At 37.5% G+C, this 21,813-nt stretch overlaps 1 protein-coding gene across 1 annotated transcript in view; it reads right to left on the bottom strand.

Annotated features, from left to right (window-relative positions):
* Positions 1–21,813, bottom strand: part of mmm (missing minor mitochondria) — a 375,927-nt gene that overhangs the window by 109,945 nt on the left and 244,169 nt on the right. The window contains exon 10 of the mRNA XM_090411202.1: positions 15,942–16,002. Coding sequence (XP_090267328.1) covers positions 15,942–16,002 — 61 coding nt within the window. The remainder of the gene's footprint in view (positions 1–15,941; positions 16,003–21,813) is intronic.

The raw sequence follows: 21,813 nt of genomic DNA on the forward strand, positions 1-21,813 counted from the left end.
AACAACACTCTTGCCCAGCTTCCATGTATGGCCCCTAGTCCTCCCACCACCAGTCCTATTCTCAAAAATATCTTCTGAATTAATCTTATAGAAACCCTTCAGTAATTTGAATATCTCAATCATATCACACCTTTTCTGCAACCCACAAATCTTCAACCTGTTCTCATTAAGGTCATTCCATAGACCTGCTATCATCTTGGTCACTCGTCTCTGGATCCTCTCCACCTCTTCCCCATCAAGAAGAAACCCTGGCGTCGGGTTTCTAGATGGGATCTTATCAAGGCTCGATACAGAGGAACAATAACCTGTTTGTCTCTGCTTGTTAAAATATATTTCAGCAACCAAGTGATTTCATGAGCTGATTTAGCCACTTTTGCAATGTGTCCCCTAAACTTAAACTCCCTATCCACCAACACTCCCAAATCCCTGGCTTCGTCAATCTCCTGGAGTACGGTTCCACCAATGTGATATACTGCTGCTATTCTTTTCACCCCAAAATGCATAGCCTTACACTTTGCCACATTAAATTGACATCCATTCTCCTTAGCCCAGTCCTCCAAACTATCCAAATCATCCTGCAGAATTTTGACATCCTGTGCACTCACTGTTGCTCTACCCAACTGCATCATCAGCAAACAAATGAACACTTCCCCTCAGATCCTTTCCTATATCATTAATGAACAAATTGAAAAGTAGTGGTCCAAGAACAGAACCCTGTGGCACACCACTAGTCACAGGCCGCCTTTTGGACTCTACTCCTGAATAAACTACTCTCTGATATCTCTCCATCAGCCACCCTCCTATCCATCTCGCCAACCCTATATCCATCCCCATATGCTGCAGTTTACTGATTAGAATTCCATGTGGTATCCTGTCAAATGCCTTAGCAAGGTCCAGTAGAATCACTGTAAACCCATTACCATTATCCAGTTCAGCATCACTGTGTTATAAAACGTGAGCAAGTTACTCAGGCATGATCTACCCTTCACAAAACTACGTTGTCCCCCATACAGAATCCCATTTTCATCTATCCAATCCTGTATTTTCCTCTTGACTATTTTCTCCAAGACCTTGACAGCGATTCCTGTTATGCTGATCAGTCAGTAATTTACAACAGCAGTCTTGGAACCTCCTTTATGCAGTGGAACGATTTTCCCCTCTTTTCACCCCCTCAGGACTAACCAGACCCGAGACTCAAATTAAACAAAATGGTCAGGGGCACTGACAATTCTTTAGTCGCTTTACATACGACACGAGCTGGTATACCATCCAATCTCACAGATGTATTGACATTGCGGTTTTGTAATAGACTATTCAGCGATGCAAGAGGAGAATAGTGTCAATGGTTTTGAGGGAGTGTGGTGTGAGATGGAGGTTGACAGGAAGAGATATTTACATGGACATTGGTACAGACCAGGGAATGTGGAAAGTGCTGTTGAAGAAATGTATAAGCAAGTGAACAAGGGAAGGATGGTCATTACAGGCGATTTTAATCAATAAGGAAAAAGAGAAATATAGATTGGAATGGCTGTTTGGTATAACGGAGGGAATGCAAAAATTGAATCTTAGATCTGATCATTTCATCAGAGGAGGTGATTGTGAGATGGGGGGGGGTGTTGTACTTACCTCCAGATCATGAAGTGATTACATGTATTGTGGTCAGACTTCTGTGAGGAAAAGATATATGTGGAATTACAGTATGGTACAAAAAAAAAGAAAAAAAGAAGGAGTACTTAACTTCTACACCCTCATCAGTGCACATGAATTGCCTTATTCCTTTTTGACCTTCAACATGAATCGACTCTTGTTGGCACTGTGCCAGCATATCAAACTATAGTTCTCTTTGTAGGAGATTAAATAAGGTATGTGTAAAATGGATGACTGGAAGAGGTGAAACGTACAATCTGGAAGAAAAAGGCATTGTGGAGGTGGCACAAGATGAGTGGAGATAATCAGTTACATGAGGAGTACAAAGATGAAGTAAGGAAGGTGACTCACATAGTAAGGATAACAAAAGTGCAGCATGGGTAGCAGTTAGCACATCATGCTAAAAGAAATCCTAGGGAGTTTTTTCAACATGTGGCAGTAGAAGGAAGAATGATTATGGGAAGATGATGTTGATCAGTGATAATGGAAGAATGATAAACATTGAGGAGGATATTATAGAAGTGTTAAATGAGCAGTTCATTAAAGTATTCCATCCTTGTAATAACTGTAACATAATGCAGAACTTGAGAGCAGTGGGAATGGGGAGGTATATAAGGAATTAAGTAAGCTTGAAGTCAACAAGACCATGGGACTTGGTATATCACTGAATGTCTTGAGGGAATGTTACAGGGAGTTAACACCTTTAATGTACATTTTCAACATGAGTGTTAGATTAGCCCAGGTCCGAAAGGAATGGAAAGATGGCAAAATTGTTTCACTTCATAAAGGAGGTGATGAATTACAGGCCAATCTGCTTGTCTGGAGTTGTGAAAGATGTTGGAGAAGCTAATGAGGATAAAGATTTAGAACTGGGTGGACATCAGTAGAATTCTCTTTAATGGACAGCATGGGTTTGCCGAACGAAGATCATGTTTTAGCAATCTGCTAAAACGCGATCTGCAGTCGGTTACATCAGCAGGAAAGGTCATAACATCGGTGTTTTGAAATGCTAAAGCCTTTTTGTTTATTATCTTGAAAAGGGTAAAACAATAACCGAGGAATATTATTTTGATCTTTTAACCAGACTAGATGAAAAAATTCATGAGAAAGACCTGGTGTGCAGAAGAAAAAAATCATCTTTCATCAGGACAACGCACCTGCCCACAAAGGTGGTTTGGCAATGGGAAAATTAAGGGATCTGCACTATGAATTGTTGGAACATCCACCCAATTCCCCAGATTTGGCTCTCTCTGATTTCTATCTCTTCCCCAAACTAAAACTCTTCCTCGCTGGTCAGCTTTTTCTTTGCATCAAGAGGTGATTGCAGATGTAGAGAGGTATTTTTCAGATCTTACTTAGAACCACTACAGGGACAGGATAATGGTGCTGGAACATCGCTGGAATAAATGTATTAGTCTTAAGGGAGATTATATTGAAAAATAAAAATAATTTTGAAATTATAAATTCGTTTTTTCCTTGTTAGGCCGAGAACTTTTCAGACCACCCTTGTATGTGAAGTAGAGCAGATGTAGCTTTGCAAGAGGACCTAAATAGACTGTCTGAATGGGTGAGCATATGAGGATGTCAGTTTAATGTTACAAGGTGTAAGGTTTTAAAATTTGGGCAGCAAAACTGCTCTTAGTATGAAGCATCAAATATTGGTGATCACAAATTTCAAACCCTTACATTTAGTTTCATTATATGACTATTCCCATTCATTTCCCTACCTTTCCAGCTTATTCAAATTCTCTTGAAGAGAACATCAGCACTATTACTAATAACCCTCTCAAGCTTCACACCATCTAAAAACAAGTGAATATCACCAGGTGACATTATCATTGACATTCAGATCGAACAGTGAGACTTGAAATTTCGTAGATATTTTGCTAAAATTGTGAGTACAACACAGTGAATTATGGGAATGACGCAGAGAACACTGACATGTAGAATTAAGGATATTTTGATTCCATTGTACAAGACTTTGGTCAGGCCATATATATGAATTACTGTGCACAGATTTGCTCTCCAGTTTTCAAAAAGATGATGAGATATTGGAGAGGTTCCAGAGACGGCTGGATAAGTTGGTATCTGGTCGAGATGTATAAGTTGGTAAGGGAGAAATTACCAGATTTGCTTGGATGAGATTTTTGATATCTGAAGGCAAGGGGAGAATGTGAGGCCATCCCTGGAAGATGCATAAGGTGGGTGTGAGTAAGGGGGGTGAGTAGTAGATTTTTGTATGGAGAGTGTTGGGTAATTGGAATGCACTGCCTGAGAGTGTGGTGAGTGCAGGAACAGTGAATGCATTTAAGTCAAGGTAGGATGAGCTGTGCAAGTGAGAGTGGGACCTCCCATGATGATTCTATTGACTCCATGGAGGTCTGTTGATAATAATAGAATAACAAGAGCAGTCAACAGGGAAAAAAGCAAAAAATGTCATTTTTTGGATATTGCAAAGGCATTTGACAGGGCGTCACATAACAAATTGGTTTTTAAACTGGAACATATGAAATTGGTATCAGATTAGATTGGTATTGATAGTGTTATTGGATTGGTAACTAGCTTTCTGATAAATATCAGGGTGTTATATATGGGGGAGAAGTATTAGGGTGTAGTAAGGTTACAAGTGGAGTTCCACAGAATTCAGTAATGTGATCATTACTGTTCCTGAATGTCAATGATAATATCACCAGGCGATATTCACTTGTTTTTAGATGGTGTGAAGCTTGAGAGGGTTATTAGTAATAGTGCTGATGTTCTCTTCAAGAGAATTTGAATAAGCTGGAAAGGTAGGGAAATGAATGGGAATAGTCATATAATGAAACTAAATGTAAAGGTTTGAAATTTGTGATCACCATAGTTGATGCTTCAGTTTTACTGGAAGAAGTGGAAGAAGCAAGGAATCTTGGAGTGATAGCAATGCATTGTCTGAGAGGGTAGTAAAAATGGAAACAGTGGATAAGTTTAAGGAATGGTATGATATCCGTTTCAGTAAGCACTGAAATGTACCTATTGTTATTCTTGATTGCATATACAGAGACTAGTACTTACATGGCTGTTTTCATATGTAGTTACATAGCCAATATGACCTTAAATTGTGTTAGTTTTTCTGTAGAGAGAATTGCTATAAAAATATATGACACAGAATCCCACACAATATGTTAGGCTAGCCATAATTTTTGTCTTTACGTCATCATGATTATCATCAAATTCCTGCCATGTACCCTCAAGGGTATACAGGATATGATATATGATAGTACTACATGAGAAATTTACATCATTTCTAACTTCCTATCTACAATTTTCCTCCAAATCAGTCTCTTACCTGTCAAGACTCCAACATTATCAGATCTTATAGTTCTGTCTTCTAAGGCACTTTTTTATCGTATCAATCCACCTATATCTTGGTCTTCCTCTGGATCTTTTTCCTGCCAACCTGGCGGAGAACACCTGTTTTGCTAATCTTTCCTCTCCCATTCTATTTACGTGACCATATCACCAAAGATTAGCTCTGCTAACACATTCCTCGATGTTGACAATGTCACGTTCTTTCCTAATATCCTTGTTTTTAATATGATGCCATCTGTTCATGCCCTTAATCTTTCTCAGGACTCTCATATCTACAGTCTCTAGTCTTTGGTCAAGTGTTTTACTTCTGACTTAGCTCTCAGATCCATAAGTTAAAATTGCTTTCAACACTGTCTTGTATACAGCTAATTTAGTGTTTTGATTAATTTCTCCATTATTCCATATAAATTTATTCAGTTAACTTTCTAGCATACCAGCTTTATTGATTATGTTGTCTATTTCCATATTTAATTTACCTTCTTCACAAAAAATCATGCCTAAGTAGCCAAAACGTTTTACTTGTTCTATAGGTTCATCATTCACAATATCCAGTTGATGTTTTCAATGCTTCTGCCTATTTTCATTGTCTTTGTCTTGTTATTACTGACCTTCATACCATATCTATTACACCAGTTATTCAATTTAGTCAGGTAATCTTGCAGACTCGTAGTAGATTTATTTAGAAGTATAACATTGTCCACATAAAGCAAAGAGCTGAGATTATTATTATTATTATTATTATTATTCAGGCCTCCATGGAGTCAAAAGACTCATCGCGGGAGGTCCTTCCTAAGAAATACAAAGTCTATCAAGACTCATCGAGGGGAAGTCCCCCCCTAAGAAACACAACGTCTATCATACCACTCCTTAACCGTTCTCACTCTCACCACTCCATCAGGCAATGCATTCCATAGTTCAACCACCCTCCATGCAAAGAAACCACTCCTCACTCTCTTGCAAACAGTTTCCTTTCATAACTTCCAGGGATGGCCTGTTGTCATTACTCCTTCCCGCTGTTCAACCAAGCGAAAGAACTCCCCAGTGCCAACCCTGTAACTGCCTCTCAACAGTTTAAAAGTCTCAACCATATTACCTCTCCTTCTTCTATCCACCAAACTCTGCAGTCCATATTCCCTTAGCTGATCCTCATAACTATCATTGTACAGTCCTGAAACCATCTTTGTTATCTGCCTTTGTACCCTTTCCACAATTAATTTATCCCCTTCAAATCCTGGGGACCAAATCTGAGAACAATTAACATCTCCAATTTTGATATCAGGTTTAATACCAGTTTCCTTCATAATGTAATCCACATACAATAGATAATTAATAACAGAGGGGATAATTCACATCCCTGTCTGACACCAGATTCCACAATAAACCATTTTCCTGTACTTTCTTTAATTCTAACTGCTGACTTAAAACTCAAATAAAGACTACAAATTGCTTGACATAATGCTCCACTGACACCATACAACTGTATTGTTTTGAATTGCTTCTCTCTTGGGACCTTGTCATAAGCCTTTCCAAATCTACAAAAGCTTAAATACAGATCTTTCTTATATTCCTATGATTTCTCAAGTATTTGTCGTAAAGTGAAATTCTGATCCAGACAATCTCTATTTGACCTGAATCTAGCTTGTTCTTCACCAAGCTTCTCTTCCACAATCCTCAACCGTTTTTCCAAGTATACTTGCATAAATATACCTGCATCTCAGGAGACAGCTTGCAGGTGTAGCATGAAATGAGGAGTTAGATGGAAAAAAGATCAATGCAGCTTGGGGGATTTTCAAAAACTATTTAGTAGATGCAATGTCTAAATATATACCACAGGTGAGAAGGTTAAATAAGGTAGGTGTGAGATGGATGAATAAAGAGATTAAGCAAGTGATACAGAGAAAAGGGGCATTGTGGAGGCAGCATAAGAGAAGTGGAAGTAACCAATTTCATGAGGTCTACAAAGACCAGGCAAGGAGGGTGACTTGGTTGGTGAGAGCAGCTAAAGAGAGGTATGAACAGAAGTTAGCTAATGAAGCCAAAAGAATCCTAGAGAGTTTTTTCGATATGTAGCCAGCAAAAGAAAGAATTATTATTATTATTATTATTATTATTATTATTATTATTATTATTGTTTGAGCATTTCCAGTTGAATATCATCTACTCCTGCTATCTTTCCAAATTTCAGGCTTTTGATGGCTTTTTGTACATCAAGTATGGATATGTATTCCTAGCTGCATGCCGGTCAGTGTTTTTTACCACTGTGCTGTCATCACTGCTTGTTTCATTTAGCAATTTTTTGGAAGTAATTACTCCATACTTCAAGGATATTTTTTTCTCCAATTTTCATGTCACCTTTATTCTCTAATTCCTTATACAGCACACTTTCCTCCATTTCTCAGCTTCTTCAACAACCTCCAGAATATCTTGCAACCCTTCTTGATATTTATTTTCTATGTTCTTACCAAAGTCTTCCCATGACTTTTGTTTAGCTAGTTTTACACAGTGTTTAGCTTTCTTACATTTGTCTCTGTATTCTCTAAGAGCACAAGCTGACTTATTTGCCAGGAACTGTTGATGTACTTTCTTCTTTTTCTTCACTGATTCTTTAATTTCCTGTGTCCACCATCAAGTTCTGATTTTTTATCCTTGCAGACAATGTCACCACATGCCTCTCTAATTGAATTAATCAGTGTTTTCTTCAGGGCTTGCCACTGAATCTCCACGGTTTGGTTCCTGTTTTCAAACTCTTTCATTTGTTCTTCAATACTCTTTGTGTATTTTAGTCTACAGTTCACATCTGAGAGCTGCTTAACTTTCATTCACTTTAAAACTTTCTTACATGTTATTCTTTTCAATATGAAATTCAATTTTATCATGCTCAAGACTAAATGGTGATCACTTCTAATTTCAAATCCTCTGTACATTCTGGTATCCTGCACCATGGAGAAAACATCGCTATCAACAATAACATAGTCAATGAGACTTTTCTTATTCCTTGCCTCTTTTCTCCATGTGAATTTGTGCACATTTTTATGCTGGAATATTGTGTTAGTATTAACCAGTCCATGTCCTGAGCAGAAATCCAACAGGTATTTTTGAGAGTTATTGGCTTTGCTCTTTTCTCCAAATTTTTCCAATATATTTTTGTATGTCTGACAATCATTTCCTACTCTGCTATTTAGATCTCCAACAAGGACCAACTTTTCCTTTTTGTGTCAGTTGCTTTCTCTAAATCCTCAAAAAATTTCTCCACTTCTACCTTAGTAGAACCTTCTGTAGGACCATAGGCACAAATAATTTTCATTGTCCAGTTCCCAATTCTGATATTTTCCCACATCACTCTACTTGATATTGCCTGCCACTCAAGAAGATTAGCCTCATATTTAGTATTGAATACTATGGCTACTCCTTTTCCTTGAATGTCATTGCCTGGATATAACATTTCATATTTTTTGCTCAGAAAGATCTCATCAGTTTTTGTGTTTTTTGTTTCAGTCACCCCTACTATGTCGATCTGGTACTTATCCAATTCCTCAGCTAGCCCCATTTCTTTACCATTCAGGCTACTTATTGATAGTACTGATCTTGAACTTTGGTGATGTTGAGTCGGGGTGTGTTTTAGGATTTGTTCCAGTAGCTGACTTTTCGCTGCTTGCCCTCACAGAAACAACAATGGGGCCTTGTTTAACCTAGCATTAGTAAGGTGAGGTGTTACAAACCCCAAAGATTTTAATTTGACTATAACTTTTTAACAACGTGAGTCATGCCTCAATATAGCTTCCCCTTCCATAACCTGCTATTCAAAACCATAGACATAAAAATATAGAAGACATATAGGCTGTTACGGGCAAGCAAATTTAGTGTGCAGAGGTGTAAAGTGTGCTGGGTTATACAGCCACACCAAAACGTGTGGCTGTATTTACATACAGCCGAAACGCAAGTTGTTTTCATGTATATTCTACTGAAATATTATCGTTACTGCTGTGTCTTCTATATTTTTACATACCAATTATAAACACATATGTTTTCATAAATATTTAGAGGGTATTTTGAGAATAATATCTTTTTTTTTTTTTACCAGATTAGTTATGAGCAGGAAGAACAGAGGTTATGTCAACTTATAGATGATGCTTTGACAGATGAGGAGCCATTTACCAGAGATGGTGATAGTGAAATTGATTTAGAATTAGTCAGTAACCATTAGTCTGATACAGAACAAGATTGTGAGGAAGAATCTTCAGAGGAAGAATCCACAGAGAATCCACTAATATTGATTAAGATTTCTCTAATACACTACATTATTTGGGTGGGTCTGTGGGACCCCACCTTATCACATTTGTTACATTTTCCCACCTCACCAGGGTTAACCTGGCGATGCCCCAGACGGCATGAAATTATGTCATGTTGTACCATCGTTTATTTTGGTTTAAGCCAATAAGAATACAATTTGGTCAGCTAAATCCCAAATTGCGCCCATCCTCATTCATTCAGTATCCAGGTAGATACTGAATGATGCACCATGAGAAGGTGAGGATTGGACAGTGGGTGAGAAGCCCTAGTTGGTTCTCTGCATTCCTTTAAAGACTATGTGGAGGTCTCCTCTCAGTTATACAACTTTGACCCTTAAGCACCCCTTTGTTTAAGTTTATTTACCTTTGAAATTAGAGCTGAGTATAATAACTGGTGAAGGAAGGATGGCAGCAGCTTTGTCCATGCAGGAATTCAATTTCAGTTGTTTCGTGAAATGTGAGGTGTGCTATATGTACTCGATTTATTATATACATAAATTGTGAATATTTAAAGCAGACGGAAGGAGGGTGTGTGTGTGTGTGTGTGCGCACGCACAAATTGTGAGCTGAATGAGGATTTGATGAGTGCTAAAATGTTGATAACTGAAAGCGTTAGTAGCAAGAATGCTGTGAGGAGGATGAGTGCTCATCTGATAGAAAAGGACAGTGCAAAAAGCAGTGAAAACATGTTAAAAAAAGTTCTGAAAAAGAGAATGACTGATCTAAGAAACTCAACAATCGATGTTAAGAAAGATGAAAGTGATGCAAATGTGGCGGAAGTTACACAACAAAGTGCAGTTAAAGATAAGGTGGCAAGTGGCATTGACTGTAAACAAGCATGTAGCATGCAAGGTGTGAAAGTTTGAAGATTCGAAAGGATGAATGAGAATGAAAGTGTGACATAAGGTTTGAAAGTTTGAATATTCTGAAGGATGAATGAGAAGAAAAGTGTGATGCAAGGTTTGAAAGTTTGAAGATTTGAAAGAATGAATGATAGTGAAAATGTGATGCAAGATTCAAATGATCAGTTAGTTAAGATGAGGCAAGATATGAAATGGATGAAGAAAGAAGTTAAGAGAATTTGAGATATGGATGAAAGAGTGCAAATGATGAAAACAAATTACGTTGGTATAAAAGAGGTAATGAAAGACCTGCGAGTTGCATTGTATGGTGATTCAATTTTTAAAGGTGTGCTAGATGACAGAATGCATAAAGTATGTTTTACTGGAGGTAGAATGATTGAGGCATTAGATATGAGAAGTTAGCAAGCAAAAGAGTTTGCAATTGTAATAGGTACAACTAGCTTGACTGCAAACAAAGAACACGCCAGATTGGATATCAGGAGGCAGATAAAAGAGAACAGTGTGATAGGAAAGGTAATAAGCAGGTTTCATAGGTATGACAGTAGTGAGATAAGGCAGAGTGCAAGGATTATGAATGATATGCTAGCAGAAATATGTGAGGAGAAAGGAGTTCATTTTGTTAATGTGTGGAATGAGTTTGAAGGACAAAGTGAACTATATAGGATTAATGGACTGCATTTGAGTGGTTTTTGTGCGAATTGCTTGGAGAGACTGCTGCTAGAAGGTAGAGAAGTGAGTGCAGGGAATGAATCTGATCAAATTGTAAGTGATTTGGAAGAACAGGAGAGATTGAAGAGGTCTTGTGAATGAAGAAGTGAGCGGCATGAGTATAGAGAATGAGAGAACAAGTGTAAAAGACAGACAGGGAAAAGAGGAGGTTCAGAGTGGCCAGAGGAACACAGCATGAGAAAGGTAGTGCCACAAGAGGATGTAAATGCATGTGTATACAAAAACAAAAAAGGGAAGAGGATAACCTGGGTTCAAGGGAAAACAGTTGGATCTGAACAAGGTTGGAAGATGAATAAGGGGAAAAAGAAATGGCTTGAGTTAAGTATAAAGAAGTCACATCAAATAAGTGGCGTCAGCAGAACTAGATACATACAGGAATAAGCTGCTGTGTTTGTATACAAATGCAAAAAGTCTAAGAAACAAGGCAAATGAAATGGTTGCATTAATTGAGTCTCTTTACCCAAAAATTATTGGAATGAGCGGGGCATGGTTAGATGAGGACAACATCCTGACATAAATAGAGATGTGAGGATAGAAAGGGCAAAAAAGGGAGGGGTGGGATGCTACTGATGACAGATAAAGAGTTATGTCCATACAAAATAGAGATGCAAGAGGGAAATAGTGCCAGTGGTTTTCAAGCAGTATGGTGTGAGATAGAGGTGAAGAGAATGAAATTCTTAGTTAGATGTTGTTATAGACTTGATAATATGGATGGTATTGAGCATGAAATGTATAATCAAATTAGCAAGCAAATAAGAAAAGGATGATTATTATGGGTGATTTTAACTATAGCAATATAAACTGGTATGATGAGATAGCAATTGGAAATAAAGAAAATGAGTTTCTTGAGTTTTTGAGGGACAACTACCTCACATAGTATTTAACAGAGGGCACACGAGGATTGAGGGACTTGGATTTGATCATCTCATTACATGGGTGATTTTAACTATGGCAATATAAACTGGTATGATGAGATAGCAATTGGAAGTAAAGAAAACGAGTTTCTTGAGGTTTTGAGGGACAACTACCTCACACAATATTTAACAGAGGGCAGAGGATTGAAGGACTTGGATTTGATCATCTCATTACATGATGTAATTATAAATGAGGTGTCAAATCACCCTTCAGTTGGTGAGAGTGACCATGAAGTGATTACCTGGGTGGCTGGCAGCAGTGTGACGGCATTTGTAACAAAAAGGTTATATGCGGAATGAGGAGTTAGCTGAAAAAGAGATCAATGCAGCTTGGGGGGGGGGGGTATTCAAGAAATATCTAGTAGAAGCCATCTCTAAATGTATTCCAAGGGTCAAAACGTTAAATAAGGTAGGTGCGAAATGGATGAATGAAAAGCATGCGATAAAGAGAAAAAAAGCATTATGGAGGCAGCATAAGAGAAGTGGTAATAACCTACTCCATGAGGATTACAAAGACCAGGCAAGGAGGGTGACTTGGTTGGGTAAGGGCAGCAAAAGTGAAGTAGGATTATGGATTAAAATAATGATTATGGAAAGATGACAGACATTGATTTGAGAAAATGGTATAAGGACAACTACTGTGGAAGATATAGTGGAGACACTTAATGAGCAGTTCATATATTTCTTTCATTCTTGTGAATGTGACATCAAGGAGAGTTTGAGAACAGTTCATGATGAGGAGGAGGACTGACTGTAAGTGAGCAAGAGGTGTATGGGAAATTGAGTAAACCTAATGTTAATAAGGCTGTGGGATTTGATAATGTATATCACCACATATTCTGAAGGAATGTGCCAGGAAGCTGACATCTACTTTGACATATTTTTTTATATCAGTCTTGCACTGGGTTGAGTTCTGTTATCCATCTCAAAGGAGTAGGAGGAGGACAAGATTGTGCTGCTTCATAAGGTGATAGAACTCACGCATGAAATAATAGGCCTATTTGTGTGTCAGGTGTTGTGGTCAAGTTGTTGGAGTAGCTGGTGAGAACTAGGATCCAGAAGTGGGTTAACAACAATGGTATTATCTTTGATGGGCAGCATGGATTTGCTAAAGGAAGGTCATGTTTTTGTAATCCGCTTACTTATTACAATAAGGTGACAGCTGCTTGGACAGAGAAGAGGGATACACAGTGGTATACTTAAATTTCAGAAAGGCTTTTGATAGATTACCGCATGACAGGTTGATAGTCAAACCAGAGTGAATGGGTTGGACATTAGGTTAGTGCACCGGCTATCTGATAGGTATCAGAAAATTATGTATGGGAGAGCAATATTCAGGAAGAGGAAAGTCACTAGTTGTGTGCATCAGGGATCTGTTTTAGGGCCATTGCAGTTTAACCTGTATGTTAATGATATTGGCAATGATTTGGATGGGGATATTCAGTTGTTTGCAGATGATGCAAAGTCGCAGCAAACTATGAAGAGTAGAGAAGATGTTATGGTCTTATAAGAAGACTTGAATAAATTGAGTGACTGGGCAAAATGTAAGGTTTAAAATTTGGGAAACAAAGATGGGATGTAGAATTTATGCTTCGTGGGGATATATTGTTGGAGGTGGAGGATATAAGAGATCTTGTGGTGATGGTGGATGAGGATCTGAAATTTATGGGACGCATTGCCAAAATTGTGAGAACAACAAAAGAATTCTGGGAATGATGCAGAGGACACTGACTAGAAGTAAGGAGATTCTTTTTTCTATTGTATAAGGCTTTGATTAGACTGGATTTCTGTGCACAAATTTAGTCATATGGTTTTCATAAGGATGAAATGATGATGGATCGTGTCCATAGACAACGTACTAAGGTGGTTTCTGATCTCTTGAATGTCAAATATGGGGAAAGGTTGAAAAGATGCAATTTCCAGAGGCTAGTGGATAGGAGGAAGAGGGGGTGATATGATAGATACCTACAAGTAAGGGGTTGTTATAGGATCAATGTTGGAGAGGCTCTCCCATGATCTTCCACTGTTTTCAGTAAAACAGTGGAAGATCATGGGAGAACCAGAGGACATACCTGGAAGTTGTATAAGAAGGATGTGAGGAGGGAGTGAGAAGCAGGTTTTTTTGCATGCAGAGTTGTGAATGATTGGAATGCCTTGCCTGAGAGTGTGGTGTCTGCAGAGAATTTGAGTATGTTTAAGGCATGGTATGATGAGCTGTGTGTATGACAAAAGGATTTCTTAGATGAGACTGACTCCATGGGGCCTTGGAATAATAATGATAATTTTATTTTATTATTCCATTTAGTTATTAATAATAATAATAACAATAAGTGAAAAAACCCCCATCAAACTGGAGTCGAGGGGGGGGGGGAGGTGGAATTTCCTCAAAAGGTTAAAAAAATATTTCTAACAACCTGTTAGAAATGGTGCTGATGTTTTGGCTTTTCAAAAGGATTTGGATAAGCTGTGAAGAAATTTAGATATCAGTTTAATGCAACTAAATGTAAGGTTTTAAAATTTGGGATCCATAGATGTGATGTATCATACTCATTTGGTAGAGTTATACTGGAAAAAATGGAGGAAGTAAGGGATCTTGGAGTGACTGTAGATAGAAATTTTAAGTTTGCAGGACATATTGCAAAGGTTGTAAAGAACATCTTAGAGAACTGCTGTAATGTTCAGGAGGACATTATCTATGAGAGATAAAAGTGTGGTGGTCCCACTATACAAAATTTTGATCAGACATATCTGGATTTCTGTGATCAGATCTCATAACCAGGATTTGAAGGGAATAAAGTAACCTTGGAGAGTGTGCAGAGATGGATAATAAAAATTATATCAGGACTGTACAATGAATGTTGATCACGAGGACAGCCTAATATCATTTTTGTTATCCATTTCTGCACCCTCTCCAAGGGTGCTTTACTCCCTTCCAATCTCGGTAAGATCTGAGCAGAGAAATTTAAATGTGTCTGGATTTCTGTATCAAAGCTTTATACAGTGTTACCACCACACTTTTATCACTCATATGTGAGTGCACAGGAGGTCAAAATTTTGCAGGATGATTTGGAGAGTTTGGAGGACTGAGCTAAGAAAACCGGATATCAATTTAATGTGGCAAAGTGTAAGGTTATGCATTTTGGAGTGAAAAGATTAGCAGCAGTATATCACATTGGTGGAACCGTACTCCAGGAGATTGATGAGGCCAGGGATTTGGGAGTGTTGGTGGATAGGGAGTTGAAGTTTAGAGGGCACATTGCAAAAGTGGCTAAAACAGCTCATCAAATCACTTGGTTACTGAAAAATACTTTAACGAGCAGAGACAAACAAGTTATTGTTCATCTATATCGAGCCCTGATAAGACTCCCATCTGGACTACTGTGCCCAGAACAGGGTTTCTTCTTGATGGGGAGGAGGTGGAGAGGATCCAGAGACGAGTGACCAAGATGGTGGCAGGTCTGTAGAATGAACCTTATGAGAACAGATTGAAGATTTGTGGGTTGCAAAAATTGGTTGATAGGTGGAAAAGGGGGTGATATGATTGAGACATTCAAATTACTGAAGGGTTTCTATAACATTAATCCAGAAGATATTTTTGAGAATAGGGCTGGTGGTGGGAGGACTAGGGGCCATACATGGAAGCTGGGCAAAAATGTGGTTAACAGGGGTGTTAGAGCTAGGTTCTTTACTTGGAGAGTTTTTACTTGGGATAAGCTGCCAGAGTCTGTTGTGGGTGCTATGACCGTGAGTGAGTTTAAGGCAAGGTATGATAGATACTGTGTGAAAGACGAATAGTTGTTCTTGACATGATGTTAGGGCCTCCCTCGATGAGTCTGTCGACTCCTTGGAGTTGTCTGTAATAATAATAATAATAATAATAGTTAATGTCCTCCTCAACATTGTAGCAACTGAAGACGAAGAGCCATTTAAGCTATTGAAGTGTTATTGTCGTATTAACAGTGAGCAGATTTTTAGGAACATGGAATGTATTGCCTGAGAGGTGGGTGAGAGCGCAATTGGTGGATGAATTTAAATAGTAGAATAATGGACTTTGTATTGACTAGTGTGGACCTAAAACAATGAGTTTTGTGACACCACAGAGGTCAAGAAAATAATAATAATAATATAAATATATATAAAATGAAACTTACCTATAGGTTTTCCTGTTTCATCTTTGGTAAATTTCCAATTTCCACAAACAAGTTTTCCATCCTGCAATTACAGAATTGAAACAACAAAATTTTGTTTGAGAATTAGACAATGATAATAAAGATAATAATTATATTAAAATATGTTTCACAGCTTACACATGTCACAAAAATTATATAGAATTTTATTCAAAAACTCCAATATATTTCATCCACTGTTACATGGACAACATCAGGAAGAGAGACTGTTAACTACATTCAAAACATTAATCACAATAATGTCCACGCGGTTAGCCTAGTGGCTATGTGCTTCACAACCATATGCCTGGGGAAGGAGTGTCCTAGGTTTGATTCCAGTCGACAATGTAAGGAGCTTAAGGATCTTCCTCAGCCATTGCCAAGATATCCGGTCTTTGGTGTGGACAGCAGGGTTTTTCATCCCGCAAGCAGGCAAACTGGCCCCTTGAACACACACAGATACAGTCAGGAATACTTAAGACAATCCTTCCACCCATAGGTCTGCATTGTCAGCTATGCTGGTCCCAAGCCCGGATAAAAATAGTGGCGATCGAGGTGGTGCCATACCTCTCCGTAAAAGGGGCTCACGGCTATTGAATCACCATACGAAATGAATGAATGAATGAATGAATCACAATAATGAGTCATAAATCATATGTATATCGCTTGTGTCTTGGTTGCCGCTGAAGTATATGATATTACACTATTAGAGTTCAAAGCAACAATCGATGAAATATATTGGAGTTTTTGAATAAAATTCTATATAATTTTTATTTCATGTCTAAGCATGATGCTAAGTTATGTTAATAATTATAGATTAATATAAATATATTAAATAGAGGGCATGCGCTGTGCAGTATGGTGTGAAGTTGAAATTACCAGGCTAATATATATGATAGGATGCTGACTAGGGAATGTAGAGAATACTCATTGTGAAATGTTTAGGCAAATTGGTTGGGTATGTAAAAAGAAGGTGATCCTGATGGGAGAATTTAATTACATGATTATAGAAAGGGAGGAGATAGTATATGGGAAAACAAGGAGAGCAACTTTGTTGAATTTCTGAGGATAAATATCTTAAGCAGCATGTAAGTGTAGCAACTACAGTCTTTAGTGTTTTGGATTTGGAGATAACTTCCCAACATGTAGTTATTAATGAGCTATTGACATCACTGCCAGTTGGTGAGAGTGATCATGAGATGCTTGTTCGAGTAAATACAGTAGGAGTGAAATGGATGAACAGTAAAATCAAGCAAGCTGTTGGAAAAGAAAATGCTATGGAGAAATACAAGACAGTTGGTGGCAAACGGATCCATGAAGAGTATAAAGTGCAGGCAAGGAAGGTGACGAGCATGGTAAAGAAAGAAAAGCTGCAGTATAAGAGGAGATTGGCTGATTAGGCCAAGGTTAATTCCAGAAAATTCTTCTGCTATATTATTATTATCTTAAGATCCCAAGAAGTCAGAGACTCGTCTAGGAGGCCCTTTTTTCATACACACAGCTCATGCACCTTAAACACACTCAAATTCTCTGCAGACATCACACTCTCAGGCAAGGCATTCCAAACCTCCTTATTCTCACCTACTCTCCCACCATTTTATGAAAAACCTCTCAACACTGATCCTGTAACAACCCCTTACTAACTTGTAGGTCTCTATCATATCATCCCTCTTCCTTCTATTAACTAGACTCTGTACATTACATCATCTCAACTTTTCCTCATATTTGACATTACAAAGACCAGTAGTCAGTTGCCTCTGGCCTCTTTCCAATATCTCTTCATGCTTTTGAAAAAACTGGGGGCCAAACACTGCTGACAACTACCCAGGTAATCACTTCACTTCAGTATCACTCTCACCAACTTGAGGGTGATATGACACCTCATTTATAATTACATATTCTGATAAGATGATCAAATCTAAGACAGTCAATCCTCGTGTGCCCTCTGTTACATACTGCCTGAGATGTTGTTCCTCGAAAACTCAAGAAACTCATTTTCTTTACTTCCAGTTGCTATCTCATCATCCCAGTCTATATTTCCATAATTAAAATTTCCCATAATGATCAACCCTTTTCTTATTTGCTGCTAATATGATTATACATTTCAAGGTCGCTACCATTACATTACCAGATCTATAACAATATGCAACTCATGATTTCATTCTCTTCACCTCTATCTCACACCATACTGCTAGAAAACCACTGGCACTATTTCCCTTTTGCAGCTCTACCTTGTATAGTCATAACTCTTTCTCTATCATTCCCCCTTTTTACCCTTTCCATGTTCACAAAACACATCATACCCCTCCATCTCTATTCCTGTCAGGATGTCATCTTCATCCAAACATGTCTCACATATTCCAGTAAGAGAAAGAATTATGGCAGGTTCCTTCCTTACCGTGTGATGATACAGTGTAAGTTCCCTTTTACGGGAATGTACAGCACCATCTAAGTCCCCCCCCCCCAATTTTATCCGGGCTCCAGAACTGGCATAGCTGAGAAATCACGCCTATGGCTGGCTCAGTATTCCTGACTGTAATCTGTGTGTGTCCACAACCAGTTTGCCTGCTTGTGGGATGAAAAACCCCAGATAAACTGCGGGAAAAAACCCTGCTGTCCACACCCAAGACCAGCTAACTTGGCTATGGCTGAGGAAGATACTTAAGCTCTTCACGTCGTTGACGGGAATTGAACCTAGGACACTCCTTCCCCAGTCATATGGTTGGGAAGTGCAAGGCCACTAGACTAACCGCACGGACTATGGCAGGTTGACACCAGTAGATAGTCATGGCAGCAAAATGACTATTGTAAAGGATATAGTGGAATTATTGAGTAAGCACTTTATCATACTGGTGTAAATGATGCTCTGCAATATACAAGAGGGCAAGTATTAGGAGAATTGGAAGTGAGAGAATAAAAGTATCAAGTATTGATTGGTTTAGATGTTAATAAGACTGTGGGAATTGGAGACATATCATCATGTATTCTTAAGAAATGTGGACAACAGTTAGATATGTCCTTGACCTGATTATTTCATGAAAGTCATGCAGTAGGTAAGGTTCCTTATTTTCACTTCCTATGGAGTGAAATGTGAGTTATATTTGAGTAAATACGGTAATTTTTTTAGCTTTCAATTTCTTAAGTATGGATTATTGGTTAAAGACTGGATTTATAAAATGCAAAAAAGAGAGCAATATAGCCGATATAGAAATAAGCAATTTCTCTCCTCTCATTGATGATAAATTATTTATATTAAGTAAAAATGTATAGTATCTTTATAAATTTTGTTCTATTAAAAATAATTTTTTTTTGTTTAAATGTACATATAAATTCAAATAAAACAGACATTTACAATGAAATATATTTTTATTTATTATTATTATTATTAATAATGAAAATTAAAGAAGGGGTACATGGATATCTGAAGTTTCAGAAACGCTAATCTATCCAAATATTTATTCTGAAACATAGGTGTATATTATGCTGTTCGTTTTCTTAAATTCTGCTTTGAATTTGGATAGACAAAACAGTGATGTGCACTTACATTTTTTTCAGCATCATTTCAATTTTGAATGTGAAACATACTGAGTGTATTGTGTATTCTGTGTTTAAGTGACTCTGGACAATTTTTGATTTTCTTTTTAATTATGTACATATTTTTGGATTTTTGATAGACAAATAAAATTTTAAAGATAATAGTTTATTATTATTATTATTATTTCCCAAAGACCTCATGGAGTCAAAGACTCATCTGGGAGGTCCTTTTATCTCACACACATCTCATCATACCGTGTCTTAAACACACTCAAACTCTTTGCAGACACCATACTCTCAGGCAAGGCATTCCAATCATTCACAACTCTGCACGAAAAAACCTGCCTCTCACTCCCCTACTCACACCCTCTTTATACAGTTTCCAGGGATGACCTCTGGCTCTCCCCTGATCTCCCACTATTCTCTGTAGAACTTCTCCACCATTGATCTTATAACAACCCCTTACCAACTTGTAGGTCTCTATCATATCTCCCCTCTTCCTTCTCTCCACCAGACTCTGCAAATTACATCTTCTCAATCTTTCCTCATACTCAGAAAATACCTTAGTCAGTCGCCTTTGGACCCTTTCCAACATCTCTTCATCCTTCTGAAAACCCGGTGACCAAATCTGGGCACAATAGTCCATGTGTGGCCTAATCAAAGCTTTATACAATGGAACAAGAATCTCCCTACTTCTACACGTCAGTGTCCTCCGCATCATTCCCACACATGGGAATGATGTGGAGGATCTTTGTGTTGTCTTCACAATTTTGCCAATGTGTCCCCTAAATTTTAGATCCTTTTCCACTATCGCCCCCAGATCTCTTATTTCCTCTACTTCCAACAATATATTCTCACCAATCATAAATTCTGCATCCCATCTTTGTTTTCCAAATTTTAAAACCTTACATTTTGCAATATTGAACTCACATCCCCATTTGCTTGCCCAATCACTCAATTTATTCAAGTCTTCTTGCAAGGCCACATCTTCACTACTCTTTACGGTTCGTCCCAACTTTGCATCATCTGCAAACAACTGAATATCTCCATCCAAATCTTCGCCAATATCATTAATATACAAGTTAAATAGTAATGGCCCTAAAACAGACCCCTGAGCACTCCACTAGTGACTTTCCTTTTCCTGGATATTGCACCCCCATACACAACTTGTTGATACCTATCAGATAGCCAGTCTCCAATCCAATGCACCAAACTAATATCCAACCCCATCTGCTCTAGTTTGACTGTCAACTTATAATGAGGTACTCTATCAAAAGCCTTTGCAAAATCCAAGTATATTACTGTGTATCCTTCTCCTCTGTCCAAGGAAGCAGTCACTTTATTGTAATAAGTAAGTAGATTACTAAAACATGACCTCCCTTTAACAAATCCATACTGTCCATCAAAGATTATATCATTGTTGTCAACCCAACTCTGGATCCTAGTTCTCACAAGCTTCTCCAACAAATTAATAGGTTTATAAATTATAAACTATTAATCAGAGGTGCATTTTGCTAAAATGCCAAAATCATTCGTTGGGCAGCATACTTTACGTCTTACATTGCCCTCAATAATTATAGTTTACCTTTAATTATCAAGTTTTCAAATTATTGTATAAATTAATTATTTATAGTAAAAATCCATAGAAGGGAACTGTTTTAAATCGATTTTTTTTAAATAAGATTTAATTGTTTTAAAACTCTTAAAAATAATAAATAAATTAACTAAAAATTAATAATTAATAGAAAAATAATAATTGATTAATACGAAACGAAATTTATTGTCATTTAGATCCATAATTTGAAAGAGAAAAAGTTATCGGGAGCTGATTTTCTCAAAAGGAAGAGAGAAAAAAAAGAGCAAGTAAAGAAAGCAACAAGCGATATATTTGGAATTTGTGTGAGCAAGGGAGTGAGAAGCATATTTTTTGCATGGAGAGTGGTGAGGGATTGGAATGCATTGACCAAGAGTGTAGTGAGTGCAGAGACAGCAAATATATTTAAGGCACGGTATAATAAACTATGTGTATAATAATGGACCTCCCACGATGAGTCTTTGATTCCAGGGAGATTTTTATAATAATAATAATTATTATTATAAATCGTTCACATAACCGCAAAATTTTCTTACATGCCATTTCGCTATCCCTGTATTAATGCGTATTATATTATTAGCTATAGTCGTGTTGTTTTTAACTTATTATACACAGTTTTACGTTAATATAAAACAAGGTAATTTTTTATTTTATTTTGCTAATTTATTCGTTTTCTTAATGCAGTAAAATCAGATAAAAATGATTGAAAAATAAAAATGAAAACCCTTT

Source organism: Typopeltis vanoorti, chromosome 21 (genome assembly GCF_054136105.1).
Source record: "Typopeltis vanoorti isolate ZY-2024b chromosome 21, IOZ_Tvanoo_1.0, whole genome shotgun sequence".
NCBI lineage: Eukaryota > Metazoa > Arthropoda > Arachnida > Uropygi > Thelyphonidae > Typopeltis > Typopeltis vanoorti.